The following is a 21,143-nucleotide window of genomic DNA, read 5'->3' as shown; positions in this document are numbered from 1 at the left end:
AGAAAGGGAGGCCCAGTCCAGGGAAAATGGTAATTCAGAAGCAATGGATCGCTCCTAATTGCAGATAGAGGTAGGAGAAATAAAATAAGAATCTAAAGATCAACATGACCCCTCTTGGATTGTCCCTCCGAGTCAAGACGATCTAATAAACAACCCTTTTGAGGAATAGAAAGGGGCACCAGGCCAGCCATACCAGAGAGAAGGTCCAAGCCGCACAGCTCAAAGCATCAAAACCAAGTCGGGGGCACCAGGGGGCACCTCTGGCCTCTTCTGTTCCACCCCCCCCCCCCAGTTGGGGTGACTGTCTCCACAGATGAACGATCAGAGCAGGCTGAATACCTGAAGCAAGGGTGCTCTAGATTTTGCAAGCGTCCAACCTCTGGGCTATTACTGAATTAAACAGACGCAACCGGCCATGGGAATGGTGAAGATGATGGGTCCTCAGAGGGACGGGGAAGAGGGGACTGGAGCTTCTTAAGCACTTAAGCACTTTTTGCTGCTCAAGTTCAGGACGGTAGAAAGATGCATTTTGCCTATGGGGGTCCTGGATGGAGAAGGTCTTTCCCACCCCCTGTCAAGGGGAGGGTTTCTTACATGCAACGCAGGTGGTTGACCCTTGAGCTTCCTCCAGCCCCACCCCGGTCTTCCCATGTGTCCTCACCAACTGCTGTCTGCAGAACAAAGCTAGACAACGAATGCCAAGAGCAGAAAGAGCAGAAAAGCACACCCAGCCTTGGCGCTGCCTCCCTCCCTCCCTCCCTCCCTCCCTCCCTGTCCATCAAGCCCATTTATTCTTTCAGCCTCTTCAGAATCGTGGTTTTGTTATTTGGCATGTAGAGAAGCAACATTCTGGCTACAAGTGAAACGTTGGCTGCATTTGGATGTTGATGGTTAGCCTAAAAATCTGAGGAATTTCAAAGGAAGCAAAAACAACAACAACACCCCACATCATTTTGACTTCCTGTAGGATGTGGGATCACCTCTTTCTCAGACAAGACAAAGGCAAGTAGTGCATGTGGGGAAAAATCCAGATTGTCTATTGCAGACAGTCAACTTCCTAGAAACTTTGGCATGTTCACAAACTGGCTTTTAAAAGAAAGGAAAGGCAACTCAGCTGCCTCCCGGTTTTGTTCCAGAACGGGAGCAAAGCAAAGGTGCACACGTGCAAAACTCATTGAGCCACAAAAATCCCCCGCTGAGGTTATGCCTCAGCCAGTAATCATCTCAAAAGATGACCTGGGCAAGAGACCTCTTCCCCACAGCGCAAAAGGATGTCGTGGTCTACCCTACAAGGCGGTCATGAAGATTCTTGAAAGCATGTGGCCGTGTTATTCTGTGCTTCCCCCCTGACTTGGAAAACCTCTCAGCAGTGAAACCCAGACTTCCAAGGCCCCCCAATGGGACTGCCTCCCTTTCTCTTTCTCCCAGCAGCCTTGGACTCAGCCTCGCTCAGACTCTTCTGCAGGAGATGCAGCTCCGGCTGCACCCAGGGAGTGAGAGGTTTGTCAAACAACTGCAGTGGTTGTGTTGCTACCATCCTCTGCCTGATTGGGGCTCCTCACCTCCACAACGGCCGAGCATTCTCTCCCATCTCCTCATCCAACTGGGCACATTCTGGGAGAGTTGGAGTGGGGGTCTTGACACCCCACCCTGCCCGCCACGGCCACTCTCTTTATTATGTGTCCAGCAGAAAAGCGGAGCCGAACAAAACCGCTCCCTTGCCCTTGAGGAAAATGTATACTGGGGGGGGGGGGAAATGCAGGTGCTGCCATGGTCAGGCAGGAAAGTGGTGATTTAAAGTGTGTGTGTGTGTTGGGGGGACACTGCTGGCGATGTGAGGGTCCCTGGAGTGATCTCCTTCGTCAAGGAGACCTTCTCCAGCCTGGGAGGGGAGGGGGCTGGGACGCTAAAAGGCACCCCACAGCTGCAAGGCAAGCAGCTGTCCGTTTCACCTGGGCTTTGTCCACTTCTGGCCCATGCGCAGTTCTGGGCAGAGAGGAATAGCTGCTCTCCGTTTCTCCTTGTGCACACGCGCATGCACACACACACACACACAATACCAACAATGGTTGCAGTCAGCTACCAGGCTTCACCTGCCCTCCCAATTTGTCAAAAATAGCAAAACCAAGGCAAGTACCCCCTCCCCTTTTCTCCCCCCTCCCCTCCCCCCTATTTAGCAGCCCCTGTTCCAAGCGGGCTGGGTCGCTCGTTTTTCAGGGCAACCAGGGGGGAAAAAAGAAAAGGCAATGAAAGAAGGCAGACCGAGGGGTCACCATCCCCTCCAACGCCAGGCTGGTCGTCTCCGCCAGGCCACTCGGGGCTGCCAGGCAGAGCAAGGACGGTGAAGCCCCCGCCCCCCCCCCACCCACCCACGGCCGTGGAAAGGAGAGGACAGACCGGCCTCCGCATTGAACCGCTGCAGGCGGGCTGTGGGCAAGCCGGAGAAGGTCTGCAAAGACCGCCCGCCTGGGAGGCTTTGCGCTTCCTCCAGGGAGGCGAGCCGTCGCCCGGCGAGGCCGTCCGAGAGAGGGGGCGGCGGGGCGGTCCAGCGGGGCACGGGCGGGAGGGCCGGGGGCTTGGAGCGGACTTCCTCGCTCTCCGGGAAGACCCCCGGCCGGCCAGCCCGTCCTCCCGACGACCCCGCCAGGCTTCCTCCAGGCAGGCCACGCGGGGACCCGGCGAGCGGGAAGGCTGCAGCCCGCCTGGGGGGAGGGGGCGCCCCGGGCTCCCCTTCCCCGACCTGGCCGGGCAGCCTTCCCAAGCCCCACCCGGCCGCTCGACCGGGGAAGCGGGCGGGCCGCCCTTCGGCACCTCGGAGAGCGCCCGCCTGCTCCGGCCGTCCGGCTGCGCGGGCGGGACCCCAACTTTCCCCACCCGGGGCGGGGGCGCGGGGGGGGCACCTACTTGGCTGAGCTCGGTGCCCATCAGCAGCAGGACCAGCAGGCTGAGCAGCTTGCGGGCGGGCGGCATGGCTTCGGCGGGCGGCTCCAGCCACGGGCATCGGCGGCCGCCTCCTCCGCTTCAGGCGCGCCGGCTCCGCGCTCCCGACTCCCTTCGCAGCCCCGCCGAGGAGGCGCCGGCGCGGGCGGGCTCTCAGGCGGCGGCGGGCGGTTTAGCAGCCCGGGGCGGGACGGCTGCAGGCGGGGGGCATCCTTGCCGGGCGCGGCTCCCCCGACCCGGCTCCTCTGCGTCGCCCGCCCGCCCGCCCGCCCTGCCGAGGGCTCCCAGGCCGGGGAGAGGCTGGCGGGAAGCAGCGGCAGCCGAGCCCGGAAGGGCGCTCTCCGCTCCGCCGCTGCCAAAAGTTTGCCTGGAGAAGCAGGTGGAGGAGGAGGAGGAGGAGGAGGAGGAGGAGGAGGAAGAGGGGCGCGGGGGATCGGGCGCAGGAGGCAGGGAGGGAGGGAGGGAGGGAGGGAGGGAGGGGCGGGGGGGCGCCGCGAGAGCAGGGCCGGGAGCGGATGTGACATCAGGCAGGCGGGGGGGGGACATTTGACCAAGCCGAGGGAAAGTGAGGCAGCCTCGGCCGGAGCCAGCGCCGTCCCCCCCCGCCTCTGCTCCCCCCCGTCCCCCCCGCCCCTTCGGAGGCTGCCTCTGGCCCTTCCGAGGTGAGGCCGCTCCGCCTGGCCGGCCAAAGCGTCTGGCGGCGGCCCCCTCGGTGGCTCTCCGGCTCTCGCGGCCAAAGCCGCTCCGTCGCCCCGCGAAAGTTTCGGTGGTCTCGATCTGGGGGGGGTCGTTTTCCCTCAAGGTGGGTGCGGACAACCTGGACTCGCTGCAAGGCGCGTTCTGATCGGTGCAGATGGTCCTCCAGGTGTGTCTGGATTTGAACCGGGAACCAGTCCGAGTCCCTAGGTGTCCTCTGGCAAATTCTTCTGCTAGGAGCCCGTCGCCCGTTCTAAAAACTCTGCCCGGCTGGAGAGGTGGAAAACGGGGGTGGTTCGCTCAATACAATTCTGTCTTGTGTTGTGCTGCATACCCCACCCTCAAAAATAAATAAATAAATAAATAAATAAATAATAAATAAATAAATAAATAAATAAATAAATAAATAAATAAATAAATAAATAAATAAATAAATAAATAAATAAATAAATAAATAAATAAAAAATCGAGATGGAGAAAAGGCTGTTTCCAGGATGGAAGGTCAGCCCAGGAGCATCCTTGCAAAACTGGGCCCGCCTTACCTTGCGGTGGCAACTTCCCTGTTCGTGGGCAACGATCCCCTTTGATCCATTTGATGGTTTCCTTCCCCAGCAGGCTGGGGAAGCCTTGAGAGAAGGTCCAGATCCTTCAGCGGGTGCAGGGCCCCAGTGGGATCCAGTGGCTTTGTGGGGTAGATTCAAAGTGATTTTTTTTCTAAGCTCATCTATAGTCCTTATTGAATTACATGAAAGAAAGGTTTGTCTTGGAAAAGAGAAAAGAGTTGGGGAGGATTGTTCTTAGAAGGAGTGGGGTGTCTTGCAGTTGTTTAATCTCAAGACAGCCAAAGAATGTCTGTGCATATTCTTCCTCCATGGTTCCCCAAATACCATCCATCTCCGGGAATGGAAGGCCTGCAGATTTTCTTCTCCTAAAGCTACTCAGAAAGTACTTTTGCCCAGAAATTTGCTATTTGGGTTCTTGAAAAGGCTGTTCTGAACAGCCCTTCCTTTGGGGCAGATAATATTTTGCGTGTTGCAAATTATAATAGGGATGGTGTAACACCACACAAAAGGGACGCAGTGGTTCAGTGGGTTAGGATGCTGAGCTTGTCGATCAGAGGGTCGGCAATTTGGAGGGTCAAATCCTGAGTGCCATAGCAGAGTGAGCGCCTGTTACTCGTCCCAGCTTCTGCCAACCTAGCAGTTCAAAAGCACGTAAAAATGCAAGTAAAAAAATAGGGACCCCCTACGGCCACATGACCACGGAGACGTCCTCGGACAAGTGCTGGCTCTTCGGCTTTGAAACGGAGATGAGCACCGGCTCCTAGAGTTGGAAACGACTAGCACGCATGTGCGGGGGAACCTTTACCTTTACCTTTAACACCACACAGCTTGTCGTTTTAAAGGTATGGTCCATCTGCTTTAGAGAGCACTGACTCCAACCAATTTCAGTGAATGTAGATTGATGCACCTTAAATCCTATCCACCTTATCCTAGGATATAGACCAACTTAGTTCATGACACATGCTAAAGTATTGGCTGGGTTTCCATAATATGCCAAACCCATTTTAGCCTGGTTTAGTGTTACCTGATGCCAGTTATTTTGTCACAATAGTAGTTTCTATCATAAAAAAAGCAATTGTTTGCTAATTTTTTCTCTGGTTGGACACATTCAAGCAGTCTAAAATGGTTGGCTTTTCAATGTAAGCTAACATAATCAAATGTTTGCCATTTCCTTGTTGGGTGCCAATCATCATTCTCATGCGCTCGTGACCTCTCAGTTAGACTACTGCAACGCTCTCTACATAGGGCTGCCCTTGAGGACCACTCGGAGGCTCCAACTGGTGCAGAATGCCATATTACACCTCTGCTCCGTGAACTGCATTGGCTTCCGGTTACCTTCCGGGTGAGATTCAAGATACTGGTAATGACCTACAAAGCCCTACATGGCATGGGTCCGGAATACCTTAGGGAGCACCTGCGGCCGGCATCAACTTCCCTCTGCCCAGTGCGCTCCCACAGAGAGGGCCTCCTTAGGGTGCCACCGGTCGGAGAATGCCGTCTGGTGGCTCCCAGGGGGAGGGCGTTCTCTGTGGGTGTGCCTGACCTTTGGAACCGTTTACCGGTTGAGCTCCGGATGGCTCCCGACCTTCGCTCCTTCCGACGTGATCTAAAAACCTATTTCTTTGAACAAGCTGGCCTGGTCTGATGGGTTTGGGTTTTAATTATTGTTTTAATATAATTTATTTTTACATTTGGGCACTAAGGTTTAATTTGTTTTTAATTTTGTATTTTGCTTATTTTGGTATTTATGGCCCTGTTCACCGCCCTGAATCCTTCGGGAGAAGGGCGGTATACAAATAAAATAAAATAAATAAATAAATAAATAAATAAATTCTGAACAGAGAGAGACTTCTGTAATCTGATGTATCCAACTAAGGAACAAAGAAATGTTTCCAGCAGGCTAGGAAGAAACAAATCAACATTTGCTTGTCTTCAGAATCTGAGCTATTTCTTCTAAAGATGGAGATGCTTTGTTGATCTATCATGGTCAAGCCTGACTTACTCTTCCCAGTTCACCTTTATAGTCCCATAAGGATCTGTTTGAAGGTCCTTTTCCTCTCCAGTCAGTTTCTGACCCTTACGAAGTCTTGGGGTCCTCAAATTCTCCACCCCGGCTTTTGGCAGAGGGAGACAACTTTTATCTGGCGTCTTCTGCATCTGGGAAGGAGCTCTGGGCTTCTTGCCCATTCACTTTTTATTTTTATTTTATTTTAATCCCATTTATATCCCACCCTTCTCCGAAGACTCAGGGCGGCTTACAATTTTAAAGCACAAACCAATGTGCTTAGCAGTAGCCTTCATTCTATGTATATGCCTGCTTATTAGGGCTTTCACCCCCCCCCCAAGTGGCATTATTACAAAGTCAGCTTATTGCCCCCAACAATCTGGGTCCTCATTTTACCTACCTGGGAAGGACGGAAGGCTGAGTCAACCTTGAGCCTGGTGGGACTCGAACCTGCACTAATTGCAGGCAGCTGGTGTTACTTAAGGAGGCATCAGCCCACTGCTCCACCAAGGCTCTTCCTTCCTTCTTTGTAGGGCTCTGCCACTTCCAGGCACCTCCACCCAGATGGGTTTCCTCTCCAGTCTGGGAGTCACCAGCTGTGCTTAGCAGGGGGGGGTCCCAAACAGCTGGCTCACAGGTATACCCAAGGTTGCCTCCCGCCCCTCCCTCTGCACTCTTCATGAGGCTGGACTTCAGTTCCCATCATCCCCATCTGTATTCCGCCCAGACCTTGAGACAAACCACACCTGACGATCTTCAGGATCATCACATCCTTGCAACATTATCCCTAACCTATAATGGCCAAAGCATTCACAACTATTTTACTGATAGGCTGTTCTTTCTTGGGGGGAGAAGTAAAAGTAAAGAATTAAAAAGGCAGGAATGTCTTTGTAGCCCAGAAGGCAATCTACAGCCAGTCAGGGCTGAGCTTGCAAACCAGGTTAAATGACTCGGTGGGGCTTGTGAATTAGGAGGGTGGGAGGAAGAGGACAGGAGAAAGGATTTCCCCCCACTCCTGAGAAACAAAGAAGTTAAGAATCATATTTATGTTTTACTTGTGAACTTCTTCCTCACTGGGGCATTTGACTGGCTGGTTAGAAGCAGAAAGATGGACGATCAGACTTCTGACATTTTCCAGAAGGGAGGGTGTGCCTGTGTGTGTGTGTGCCTCTGTGTGTGTGTGTGTGTGTGTGTGTGTGTGTGTGTGTGTGTGAGAGAGAGAGAGAGAGAGAGAGAGAGAGAGAGAGAGAGAGAGAGAGAGAGAGAGAGAGAGAGAGATTTTATTATGTGTGTGTCCCCTCCTTCCATGCACAGTGCTGGCCTGTTCCAGGCGGCTCATGAGGGCCGGGGGGCGGGCTTCTTCCTGGGATGTGGAGATGGGGAAAACTCGCTTCTCTTCCCTTGAGATTTTCGGCAGCCTCCTCGCTCCTTTAAGAACGGCCTCCTCTTCCCCGCAGGCAGCAACCGAGGCAATCTGGCAGTTGCCACAGTAACAGCGCCAACATCGCTCCGGGAAAGAAGGGGGAGAGAATAAAGCAAGCGGGTGTCCTTCAGAGAAACTCACCCAGGATGCCACAGACACGGTGTTAATATTGCCGGTGGGTTAGATATGTCGAGGAGATTGCATTTTCTTTTGCAAGAAAACATCTCTGTGATTCACAAGGACAAGTGTGTGTGTGTGTGTGTGCACACGTGTTCACACATGCATGTACACCCCAGAATGCCCTATATGTCTCATGCCTGGACACGTCCCTCCTGCCTGTCTGATCAATGGATTCCAAGCTGCTTTCCAAAACAAGAGGTTGGGCCCACTGCCCTCTCCGTTGACCTGGGAGCAATTAGCGGTTGGTCAGCAGCGCCCCTGCTTGTCACAGGCAGAGTCTGACTCCAGGTGCAAATTGTCCCCCCACTGAGACTGTGTCAGAGCAAGATGTGGCTGCCCCATCACTCAGGTCCAGCACATGAGCTGGGATGGGTAAGTGTGGGGTAAGAAAGGAGACTTCGTGGCTGCCAAAAGAGAGCAGCCGATACTCGCCAATCCAGTCCCGTCTGCGGCTTCGGGCACTGTAGAGGCGGTTCGGAGGAGGAGAGGAACTGGAAAGTCCGTCCGTCCGTGAAGAGAGACTGAAGGGAACACCCAGCCTCAAGAAGAGGAGACTGAATGGGGAGAGGGGGTGTCAGGGCTCCCCTTCACTCAAGCAGGGGCCAGACAGTCATCTGTCTGGAAGGGTTGAGCCATCCCTGCAAGAAGTTAGCCTTCCTGGGCGCATGGCTTCTTTTCATCTCAAAGAGTTTCGGGCAGCTTCAGCCAGCTGCCCATCTGCCATGACCGACATATGCAATGAGGTGGACCTCGTCTTTCCGAAGCCCTTTGGGATGCCCCCTTTGGGATGCCCCCTTTGGGCTGGGCTTTGCTTTGAGGCCTCAACATCAGTTTGCTGGTTCTGGCCTGGTGAAGGAGTGGAATGGGAATAAACAAGGCCAAAGAAAGCAGCATTTCTATTTTGCTTCTCAAATCCGAACTGCAACATTTCATGTTTGAAGTAGGAAAAGAAATAAGTTGAACTTGGAAGGTGGAAGGTGGAATGGAGCATTTTTATCCGGCATTTCTTGCAAGAACCAAGTTTGCCTTGTGTGGCTTAGGTGCAGAATCAGAGGGTCTGAACTGGATCCAGAGGAGTCAAAACAGTCACAATGGCTGCTTTAAAATGCGTCACACACACACACACACACGCACCACACGTCTCCTTGTGGCACCTTAGCTGCTGGGAACCCCACAGACCGTCCATCCTGGCTCTTCTGGGGTTGCTTTGTTTAATGTAGCATGCGAACGAAGAAAGCACAGCTTGAATAGGGCGTTATATCGTCCCCGTTGTTTGCAGATTATTGTTTACAATTGTTTAGTGAGATGAGAGGAGAAAGGCAGTCCTGTTTCTCCTGGCTTAATTCTGGTTTAAAAGCCTACCATGTTAAGCCTACCATGCAACGCACACATAAATAAAAGGAAGAAATAGAGACCAGGCATTGGAGCAACAAACTGTGATATCCCCCCCTCAGTTGTAAGACTGATACTGGCTTGTCCAAGAACTTTTTAAAACAAACATGGCTTGTCAGTGTGATAGGTGAACATGTCTCAGGGTTTTTCTGAGCCTTTGAAAGGCAGACTGGGTTGGAAAACATCTGGGGAAACACCTGGAACTCCCCCTTGCCTGAGGTCTCCTTCCTGCTATCAGCTTCCTCTCCCCAGCAAAAGGCTGCCGCCATATAATAGATTTAACGTGGTTATTGGCTTAATTTGCACAATCTATCAGTTCACAAACATACCAAATGTCCACCCTTGAACACCACATCAACTGTTAAAGCTTAATGCTCATGGAATGGAACAATTTTAACTAAGCTGGTTAAATGGGTTGTGTGAACACAAGCAACATAGAGAATCCTAGGGCTACAAGCAACACAATGGACCTTTCCCGGTTTATCACTGAACGTGGAACTGCCACGGCCATCTAAGCCCTTCTAGGGTCAGGCAGGTGGGACTCTCCCCCCTTTTCTCTCTGGGAATGTTTCTGCAGAAAGAAACGGGCCATTTCAATTGCTACCCCGCTCTCTACACCAGCGTCCATCCTAAAATTCACCCAACACCAGTTTTGCAGGTTTTAGGAAAGATGTCAAGCTGGGGCATTTTCGCCAGCCTTGAGGATGGGCAGGCAGGAATGTTATTGTTTGGAACTTAGCTCTGCAGAGGTCTTGTATTGATCCAAGGCCTGGGGGAAAAACATGGTTTTCAAAAACCTTTGGAGGTTGAAGATACAACTCATGATACCGGTCCTGAATCTCAAAATCACCCAGCAGATTTTGAACAGAGGGGAGGAGGGGGCCAGGTCCAGAGGCGCCCCACAAGTGAGTGGCCAAGGATCCACCTCCTCCCCACTGCCAACAGCAACTGGAAACAGCTGTTGAGAAAGGAGGAGTCCCAATCCCAACCGACAGCCCTGAAGGATGGAATGATTGACAGTATCTGAAGCCACTGTGGGGGGAACTTAAGGATGAATGCGCCACCCCCTCCAGACTCCATCAAAAGTCATGAGTCGTGCAAGTTATCTTTGAGCTGAATCCTGGCCTGGCATCCAGTTGAAACTCATCCAGATCATTTGCTGTGGGATGGCTGTCTAACTACTTTCTCAATAACCCTCTCCAGAAAGGGAAGGTTCAAGTCTAGATACAATTGTTCAAACTCATTGGGATCAGCAGTAACTTCCTTGGGGGTTCAAGACAGAAGAGACCATCCCTTTCTTGAAAGGCTGACATCGCCACAAAAACCCTTGCCTTTCCTTTGAGACCTCTACCCTTTATGTATCTCCTTACATGATGGTCACCTGGCCAGCTCTGCCTAACACCAAGCAGCTCCAGGGACCTTGGAGTCCTAGTGGATGAACACTTGACCATGAGCCAGCTGTGTGCAGCAGCCGCCAAAAAAGCTAATACAATCCTGGGTTGTATGAACAGAGGCATAGAATCAAGATCACGTGAAGTATTACTAAGAACACCTGGAATACTGCAGCCAGTTTTGGTCACCATAAGACCTTGGAAAAAATTCAGAGAAGAGAAACTAAGATGATCAAAGTCCTGGAGACTAAAACATACGGAGAATGGCTGCAGGACTTGCGTTTGGCTAGTCTAAAGAAAATAAGAAATAGGGGAGACAGGATAACAGTGTCCAGTATCTGAGGGGCTGCCTCAAAGAAGAGGGGAACAAACTGTTCTCCAAAGCACCAGAGGGCAAGACAAGAAACAATGGGTGGAAACTGATCTAAGAGAGAAGCAACCTGGAATTAAGGAGAAACTTCCTGACAGTGAGGACAATTAACCAGTGGAACAGAAGTTGCCTCCAGAAATTGTGGGCGCTCCATCACTGGAGGTTTTTAAGAAGAGACTGGACAGTCACTTGTCTGAGATGGTCTAGGTTCTCCTGCTTGAGCAGGGGGCTGGACTAGAAGACCTCCAGGGTCCCTTCCAGCTCCTATTCTATTCTATTCTATTCTATTCTATTCTATTCTATTCTATTCTATTCTATTCTATTCTATTCTATTCTATTCTATTCTATTCTATTCTATTCTATTCTATTCTATTCTATTCTATTCTATTCCATATTGTCTATTCTATTCTATTCTATTCTATTCTATTCTATTCTATTCTATTCTATTCTATTCTATTCTATTCTATTCTATTCTATTCTATTCTATTCTATTCCATATTGTCTATTCTATTCTATTCTATTCTATTCTATTCTATTCTATTCTATTCTATTCTATTCTATTCTATTCTATTCTATTCTATTCCATATTGTCTATTCTATTCTATTCTATTCTATTCTATTCTATTCTATTCTATTCTATTCTATTCTATTCTATTCTATTCTATTCTATTCTATTCTATTCTATTCTATTCTATTCTATTCCATATTGTCTATTCTATTCTATTCTATTCTATTCTATTCTATTCTATTCTATTCTATTCTATTCTATTCTATTCTATTCTATTCTATTCTATTCTATTCTATTCTATTCTATTCCATATTGTCTATTCTATTCTATTCTATTCTATTCTATTCTATTCTATTCTATTCTATTCTATTCTATTCTATTCTATTCTATTCTATTCTATTCATACATATCATAAAAATACTATAAAACAATTAAAATGACAAGCTCAATTAAAAACAGCATAGCACTTCATCTCGCTGCTTGGAGAGGACATATGGTTGAGCGCTGCCAGAGTCTTTAGAAAATTCTTCCGAAGGCTTTAGGAAGAACCCAGAGGAGATGACAGGAAATAGATTGGAGAAGGAGGTAAGATTGCTAGCTGGTCTCGTTCCCCAAAGGCCTGGGGACAGAGTAGCTGAGTAAGGGAGCAGCCCTGAAAAGTTGACCTCTTCCATCTTAGTTCTGCAGCTTTTCATCAAGGAGCAAAAACGGAACTGCTCTGTGTTCAGGGTCTGCGTTCAGGAAACTGACCCTAGGAGTTTCTCCGAGAAGTTTTGATTTAGAGCAGGGGTAGGCAACCTCGGCTCTTTTATGACTCATGGACTTCAACTCCCAGAATTCCTGAGTCAGCATAGCTGACTCAGGAATTCTGGGAGTTGAAGTCCATGAGTCATAAAAGAGCCGAGGTTGCCTACCCCTGATTTAGAGCCATGGGCCAATTGAGTTCAAAGGCTTCTTAGACAGAATGCAGCTAACTGAGAAATCAACAGAAGAACCACATGAAGAAATCTTCCTTAATTTAAAATCCTGGTTTTATCTTAATACTTTCCTTACCCCCTGGGATGAATTTTGCTAAATTAACTCTTATAGGAGGAAGGAATTTTAATCAAGATTCTTCAGTTATTTTATCTGACGATTTCTTTTCTGCTTTACTTCAAGGGAATGTATGCCGCAAGGTTATTTAGAAATATTGATGGGGAGCGTTCCTTTCCAACCAAGAAGGCAAATGCAAAATTGTCAAAACAGGGTTTTTTCCCCTCTCCTTTTGTGTGTCTGTTCTCCGAATAAATATCTAAGAGGTAACCACGCAGGGCTCCTGGCTCCTTCCAAACAACGGAAGATTGATTGGGCAGCTGTAAAATTAAAGATTTCAACCCTTTTAAAAAGGAAAATGGCAGAAGTAGCCACGTTTCTTGGCATTCAGCTGGCATTTCATCCTCTACCTGGGGGGTGTTGGCTTTATTTAACTAGCAACCACATTTGGCCCCCCCCTTTTATCTAGCAGCTGCTGCTTCGTAATTCAGAAATGTAATCAATGAGTCAATTCAAATGTCATTTGCTTTAGTACAAGTACTTTTATATAAAATAAGAAGCAGCTCAAAATTCAAATCAACTGCTTCTCCTCGAAATCACTGAGCTGTGAACAAAAAAAAAAACCACCCTTGGTTTGAAATGTCTCCCGAGTTCTCAAAGTACGAATCAAGGCTTGTTTCCTTCCCATCGGAGTCTCCCTCTGCACGCCCGGCCTTCTCCTGCTCTCCAGCTTCTGCCTCTTCTGCTCCCCTTGTAGGGGCCTTTCAGCCTGGCTTGTAGAGTCCTTCTCTGACCTTGAAGAACAAGCTTTATTTGCTGTCCCAGACAGGAAGCAGTCGAAGCTTGTTTTTCAAGGTCAGTGAAGCATCAGAGGCTTCTGAGAAACAGCCCTCCTGCTGGGCCTCAGTGATTCCCTTCCTCGAGACCAGGGGTGTCAAACTCGCAACAGCACGCGACGTGTCGCCATGTATCGTGGCTTTTTTCCCATTGTCGGCAATAGGGTGGGCGTGGTTTCGCCATGATGCATCCGGCCCGCGGGCCAGCAGTTTGACAGCCCTGCTCTAAACCAAGAGGGGCAGATAACATTTGTAATGTGTTGGGCCCGTTTTACTTGAACTGTACCACGTGTCTTGACTGCTGTTTGAGATTGCTTAATCAGGGAGTTGGGTAACGGTCTCTGGCTCCTCAGACAAGCAGTCTCCAGGACCACCATTGGTTGGCTCTAGGGCAGCAACAGGCTCCTTCAAACCTATTGGCCACCACCTAGTGGCCAGCAGTAGAAATAGCTGCATAGAAGCTTTGGTTAACAGTTCAGTTCCTGCATTCAGTAAAGCTTGTTCCTGCCTGAACTCTCTCGCCTCGTCTCCTGCTTGCTGCACAGAAGCCAGGACACAACATTCATCCTTTGAAATTCCACGTATGAGGTTGGACAGAGACCATCAGCTCTCCAGCCACGCAGGGCAACTGGTGTGCCGCCTTTCTGTAGGGCCCAGCATGGCTCCACTTTGTGTTGATCAAAAACTCTTGGAAGGATGTGAACCCCTCTTCCAGCACCCATCCCTGCCAGCCCACTCTTCTCTCCTGAACAGCGTTGATCATCCAGAGGGCTTGGGTCTTCTGACAAAAAGCAGAACAAAACGGTGACAGCAACTGTCACGTGTGGTTCCTACCCTGGGAAAGAGTAGTCCGAGGGGTGTGAGTGGGTAATTGCACAGCCACCCTCCATGCAAGCTGTTCTCCAAGGCTTCATTTTATCCGCATTCATGTAGGAAGAGGCTGTTGCTGCTTAAAATGGAGCCATCTGTGCACTCGGTTAATGCAATGGCGCCGCCAGGATATTTAGCCCATTTTAAAGCTAGATGCACAAGATGTTTCCCGGAATTAATTCTGGGTTTGGGGGAAGTTCTTTGAACTGCAACATGTCTGTGGATCTTCTCTGGGGCACCTCCAGGGGCTCAGCATCTCCTGCTGTGACAGGAATCCCAACGTCGAAAGGGGTCTGTAATATATTGGGCTTGAGTATAACACCACATGGTAAGCTGGAGCTAGCTAACAGCTCCCAGCACCTCAGACACCCTGTCTCCAGTGCTGCTATTGGCTGCCCCTAGGCGGCAATAGGTTGCTTTAAATCTATTGGCTGTCGCCTAGGGGCCCGGCTATAAATTGCTGCAGCTGCAGCCCAGTTCCCCTGTTCAGATCCTGCAAGCAAATAAACATGACCGTTGCTGAACTCACTCGCCTCATCTCCATTCCTGTGCAATGAACTCACTACACAACACTGGCGCCAAGGATGGGATCCTGCTTCTCTGAAGGAGCTGAAAATCACTAGGGGAGAGGCAGCGAATGCCTGGTGGGAAAAGCATTTCCCCCTCCCCTACACACTAGCAACCACACGCTCAGTGGATCAGTCCCTGGGCAACGGAAGAGCAGGATCAGAAGACGCAGGAACCAGCCGTGAAGACCAGAAGGTCGGAAGGCTGCGAGAGTTCGATATCAAGAGACCAGAAGGATGGATCCCATCCCATCCCATCCCATCCCATCCCATCTATCTTATCTTCTTTCATAGAAGCTGTGATGTCCATCTGCTTTATCATACCTAGAGGGATTTGCTTGTTGGAAAAGTGGGCTGGTCTGTTCCCAGAAGGCCCCAAAGAGGAAAGAGCCAGCAAAATCCTTCCCCAAGGCCTCGGAGTCTGTGAAGAGTCCGAATCAGGGACTGGATGGGATGAAACCACCTGCTGCCTCAGTCAATGGCAGCTTCATATTTCTCTCCTGACAGCCATCAAGATTTAAAGGTCATAACCAGGGGATTATTCATTCTCTGCACTACCACCCAGCTATGAGGACAAGCCAAGAACAGGATCTTCTTGTCCAGATTCCTGTGTTGGTTGAGTGGCCATTCTCCATTTGCAGTGGGCAGAGGGATGGCCTTGAGGGGTAGAAGAAACAGCCGCTAGTAGGTCAGAGGGTCTGGCATAGAAATGTACCCCGAGAAAAGACCCTCCCCAGATAAAGGGAGGGAGGAGTGCATTCAGACTCACAGGCTTCTGTTATTATGCACAATAAAAGCAACATAGGTAGTTCTCAGGTTATGACGGCAAAGGAAAGTGTGATGTCATGTGATCGCATCACCTAATGGTGGTCACCACAGCAGTTCTGTTACCATCATAACCCCAGGACTGTGCAGGTTATAAAATGGGGTGAGGCAGGAGGCCCAGACAACGGTGCAGGGCAAATGGCACGGGAAGTGCTGGGAAGTGCAGTGGACTGGCAGGGGCTGAAAGGGCCACAGGTGGGCACTGGGAAGTGTGGGCAGGTTGATGGGTGTGCATGTGTGGGTGTGCATGTGCTTGTGCTGGGGCCAGGATCTGGAAGCCCTGGAATCTCATACTCCGTAGTGGGGCAGAAGTGACGTAGGGAGTGACTTGCAATCTTCCTCGCTGGTTTCCCCAGCAACTTTTTGTGTGGGAAGCTGGCAAGGAAGGTCACCGTGGGGATCCTATGACTGCAGGAATGCTGCGACAGTTGCAGCTTTGTGGACTGGTCGTAAGTCCCTCTTGTTCAGCAACATCCTAATTTTGAATGCTTGCTGAACAAGTGTCTGTAACTCAAGGACTATCTGTATTGGCCTGAAAACTTTGGTTTCCTAGTCTGTTCTTACCCTGAAGGGCTGACACTATTTTCACTGACTGGAATTTTGCCAACTGGTCATATTGGTCTTCTCCAAAGGGGACGTTGAAATTGGAAGTCTCTCCGGTGGCAATTCAAGTGCAGAGTGCATAACGCTGGCTGTGGAACAGCAGATACAAAGTTCTATTCCAGAGGTAGGCAACCTTGGTTCTTTTATGACTCATGGACGTCAACTCCCAGAATTCCTCAGCCAGCATGGGGGAACTATGGCCCCTTCATGAGTGGTGGACTTCAACTTCCAGAATTCCTCAGCCAGCATGGGGGAACTATGGCCCCTTCATGACCCATGGACTTCAACTCCCAGAATTCCTGAGCCAGCATGGCTCAGCTTGGAAACCTCTCCCTTTCCCCTCAGCATGGCCCGGCTCAGGAATTCTGGGAGTTGAAATCCACGAGTCATAAAAGAGCCAAGGTTGCCTACCCCTGTTCTATTCTGACATTTTTCTCCCATTCACAGGAACTGGTTTATTATGGAAGGTGTGTTGAGCATTTGTAACCAATCAGGCTAGTCCCAATTTTTGGTTTGTGGACCATTTTCTCCCCACACCAATCACTTCCATCTCGATTGCTGAGAAAGGGGCAGTTTAAAATGTCAAGCCGTCCAGGCCCAGCGAAGACCTTCAGAGACATCTGGAATTCCAGTTACAAAAACCAACAAGGAGCCCAGAGAGAGACGTGACTTGTGGGGTGTGCTTGTAGCTTTTATGAGGCAAGTACCAGGCTGCCAACCATTGCAAACAGTCTTGTTTAACCCTGATTTGGTTACTGGATTAATTCAAAGCAATTACATTATTTTTTTATTTTATTTTTTTAATTCCATTTATATCCCGCCCTTCTCCGAAGACTCAGGGCGGCTTACAAGCTTAGCAGTAGCCTTCATTCTATGTATATGCCTGCTTATTTAATTAATTAATTGGTTAATATTACCCCATAATATTACCCCATTAATATAAATTAATATCAATACTCTGTTATTAATCTATTAATTAACAATTAAGTGAAAGAGGCTTAATTCATTAATCCATTAAAAGGGGCTGTCACAGGGAGGACGGGGGTCTCTTATTCTCCAAAGCACCTGAGGGCAGGAGGAGAAGCAACGGAGGGAAACTACCCAAGGGGAGATCCAGCCTAGAATTAAGTAGAAATTTCCTGAGAGTGAGAAACGTTAATCAGTGGAATGGCCTGCCATCAGACGTTTGAGTGCTCCATCACTGGAGATTTTTTAAGATTGGACAGCCATTTGTCTGAAATGATATAAGGCCGTGGCAGCGAACCTATGGCATGAGAACCCTCTCTGTGGGCACGTGCGCCGTCACCCCAGTCCTAGGCCTTCAGCTGGTTTTATAAAACCTTTTCGCTTTAGGCCTCTGTGTGCAAGGAAAAAAAAGTTTCAATCAATCAATTTCAACTTCTGGTGGGAAAAAAAAGATCTTGCAAAGTTGGAATTGATTGATTGAACTTTTTTAGTTCCAACCAGTCTGCCGTTACCACCGCAGCCACGCCCACCCAGTGAGCCATGCTGTTCTGTACCAGCCTGCTACCGGCCCTGAAGCAAAAGCAGGGACAACCCCTTTACAAACGGCAAGAGGCTGGAATAAAGCCTGCCAAATTTATTCACATAAAACAGAGCAAGACAAGACACCAACCATAAAACAGGAGCTAAGAAACAGGAACTATCCAAGCGGTTGCCTTCAGCAAACCAGCCCTCCCACACATTCCCCTTAAATACAGTTCAGGGCGTGGCTTCTCTCTGCCTCCTTCCGAGGTGCCCCATTGCCTTCCTCTGTTTACTCCTGACTGACTGCCTCCTGCGTCGGGCGTCCTTGAACAGGGCCAGCTGTGGGTCATCTTCATCCATGCTGTCAGGCTCACACAGCTGGGTCTGCATCGTGACCAGATGAGAGGGGCCTGGCTGGGGGCTCTCATCAAGCTGTCCAATCCCCTCATCAAGCTCTTCAACACCCCCCTCCTCCTCCTCTGAGTCGTCTGACCCAATTGCCAAACCCACAGGCTGACCCTGAATCACAACACACACACACCTGGCACCTGACGATACATAAGTGGCTTTTGGGTTGCAGTTTGGGCGCTCGGTCTCTAAAAGGTTTGCCATCACTGATATAAGGTCTCCTGCTTGAACAGGAGGTTGGACTAGAAGAACTGCAAGGTCACTTCTAGCTCTGTTATTCTATGATACCTCCAAGGTCACTTCCAGCGCTATGATTCTATGAGTCAACACTGTTCTCTTAGCATCAGTCTGCTTTTGCTCTGCAGCCTTGTGACTCTGAAACCCAACGACATGTGCATGAGCTTGGTCATCAAACCACAGAGCCCAGTCAAGAGCGGAGGTCTCCAAGGGGCAAACCATCTGCCCCTGTGAGGCTCTCTGTAACTGGTACTCCTCCTCCTCCTCCTCCTCCTCCTCCTCCTCCTGCTCCTCCTCCTCCTGCTCCTGCTCTTCCTCCTCCTCCTCCTCTGGTGAAGGTACCTTGACATGGGGGGGGGAGAGGGAGTAGCAAGCTTCCCATATCTGCAGGGCTGTCCCAGGGAGTGGGTTTTTCTGGAGGAGCAGAATCAAGGGTTGGAACTACAAGAAACCACAGGTGGCAGTGAAGGCGAGCAAGAGGTGAATGTCATCAGCAAATGGGTGGATCAGGCAGCTAGACTTTGTAATGGGCTGACAAACATCAGGACTGTAGGAGCTGTCAGTCATTGAAACTGACTTGGTAATGAGCTCTCCTTCACTGGAGATCTTCAGAGATTGGATGGGCATCCATCAGAGATGCTGCCTTGGGAAGAGACTGGATCAGCTCACCTCTGTGGACTCCTATAAATGATTATTCTATGAGATTGACCCCCCCTCCCTGATTTTGCTCACTCCCAGCTACACAACTGATAGCGGGCAGCATTCAATGCAAAGTAACATTACTTCCATGCCCCCCACCCCCCACCCCAAATAAACAATCTGGATAGGAACCATGTTTAAAATCAGAGGTGGATACAACTAGTGTATTGCAACCTTCTTCAGATCTATGGACCAAGACCTCAGCTGAAACATGTTGTCCTCTCTGGAGAAAGTTGCATCCTTGGCAGCAAAGCAGCCTCAGGACAGCAAAGGCTGTTGGAGAGATCCCTCTGGACTGGAAAGAAGGGAGAGCTATGGGGGGGAAGGGGGGAACCAATGCCTGGAGATAGGAAGGTGCAAAGATGCTCCTGTCCACTCCTGTGGGAGATCAAGTGGGAGATCAAACAGATTCCTGCTGAACCTGTCAGGCAACTTTGTCTCCCAAAAGGTAGAGGAGGCAACTATACGGTCAGCTGTATTGGAATTAATTCTTACTAACAGAGATGAAATGACAGAGCCGGTGAAGTGGAATTCAGCATAATGCAGGCACCAAGCAATAGAATAAAGACAAACTAGTAACTTAGACTTTCAGAGAGACTTATGTCAAGTTTCCAACGTCTGGGCTTTTCAAGTGACTCTGAGGCATTGTTTACCTTAAAAGTCCTTTATTTAGCCTAATACATCGGCAAATGCTTGGTCGAAGGAAGCTGGAATCTTAAATCTCCGCCCCCTTCCACAATATATTAAAACACAATTCTCCCACCTTCCTAATTTTGTCATTAACCATATTCTCCAATTAATTTAAAGAATCCGTTTCCCTTCCATTAGAAACCCCCCCAAGTTCTTATCTTCTTTAATTTCGGATGGCCTTGAAGGTACAATCCTCCTCGTCCCCCCTCCCAACCTTAAACTAAATGTCTTAAAGCAATACACAAGTTGAACATATGAAATGGCTACTTCCTCATCTCTTGTCAAGCAATAACATTTGCTGTTAGCAGCGTTGACAACTTTCACCTAAGACAGGATTTAGGAAAGATTCCATGGGGAGCTCCTAAGGGGGAAAACAACTCAAGAGGCTTGAGAAACTCTGAAAAAGGAGATTATAAAAGTCCATCCCACCACAATGCCACAGGAAAAAAAGAGAGAAACAAGAGAGCCCAGACTAAGCCAGCATGGCTGCATAAAGAACTCTCTGATAAACTGATTGGTTGAGGGAAGCCAGGTAGCCTTCAAGAAGCTAAGGGGGGGAAAGGGGGGGTCTGCACCCAAGCTCACCACTGACATATCTATTAGCTGATACACTCAAGCAGCTGCATTGAGAGCTTTTGAAGCCTCCATTTATCTCCCTCACAAGAATGGCTGAGTTTGGCTTGGCTTTCTTCCTTTCCTTTTTTTCCTTTCAAAACTGAGCAGTAAAAATAACCCTTCATTAGCGAAACACTCTGGCCCCTGCTTGCCTTTTTCAAATGTACATACCGTAGCAAGAAGTTTTCAGTCTTAAATCCCTCTTCTTCAAATATCAATAAGCCTCGATATGTCATCCATTTACATTCCGAAATCGTCTCTGTTCTATGTAGCACTTCGTGAGTTGATAGCCAAAGTGGCACTTTAACAGCTAATCTTCTTTTATACTTCCACCATGCCCGAGCGATCGATTGCCTAAGAGCGTGAATCTTAAAACCAGGGCTAACTTTTACTTTGTCGTACCACAGACAGGCATTGCCACCCAGACAACAAGCATATAACCTAAGATACGGCAAACCCAGACCTCCTCTACCTTTAGAATCTTGTAGCAGCTTATATTTAATTCTTGGTGTTGTTTTTTTATTTAGTCATATCTTTCTGCCACTGTTGACAAGTAGAATTTCTAAGCAGTATCGGTATAGCCTGAAATAGAAATAACATTCTAGGCAGTACATTCATTTTAATTACTGAAATTCTTCCCATTAATGACAAATCTCATTTTCGCCATCTATTTAAACTGAATTTTATCTCCTTCCATATTTTAATGTAATTATTTTTGTGAAGCTTAGAATTTTCCTCAGTAAATTCTGTACCTTTTTCATGACTTTAGAACCAGTTTTAAATTCCAATTTCTTCTGATTTGCCAC

At 49.0% G+C, this 21,143-nt stretch overlaps 1 protein-coding gene across 1 annotated transcript in view; it reads right to left on the bottom strand.

The window, feature by feature from the left end:
• Positions 1–3,124, bottom strand: part of OLFM1 (olfactomedin 1) — a gene marked incomplete at its 5' end in the record, with an annotated part of 50,268 nt that extends 47,144 nt beyond the window's left edge. Inside the window, one exon of the mRNA XM_081339977.1 lies at positions 2,905–3,124. Within this exon, the coding sequence (XP_081196103.1) occupies positions 2,905–2,970 (66 nt within the window). The remainder of the gene's footprint in view (positions 1–2,904) is intronic.
• Between the last annotated feature and the right edge of the window lie 18,019 nt (positions 3,125–21,143).

This window comes from Vipera berus (assembly GCF_964194415.1).
Source record: "Vipera berus genome assembly, chromosome: 15".
NCBI lineage: Eukaryota > Metazoa > Chordata > Lepidosauria > Squamata > Viperidae > Vipera > Vipera berus.
This window is presented reverse-complemented; position numbering and strand designations above follow the sequence as displayed.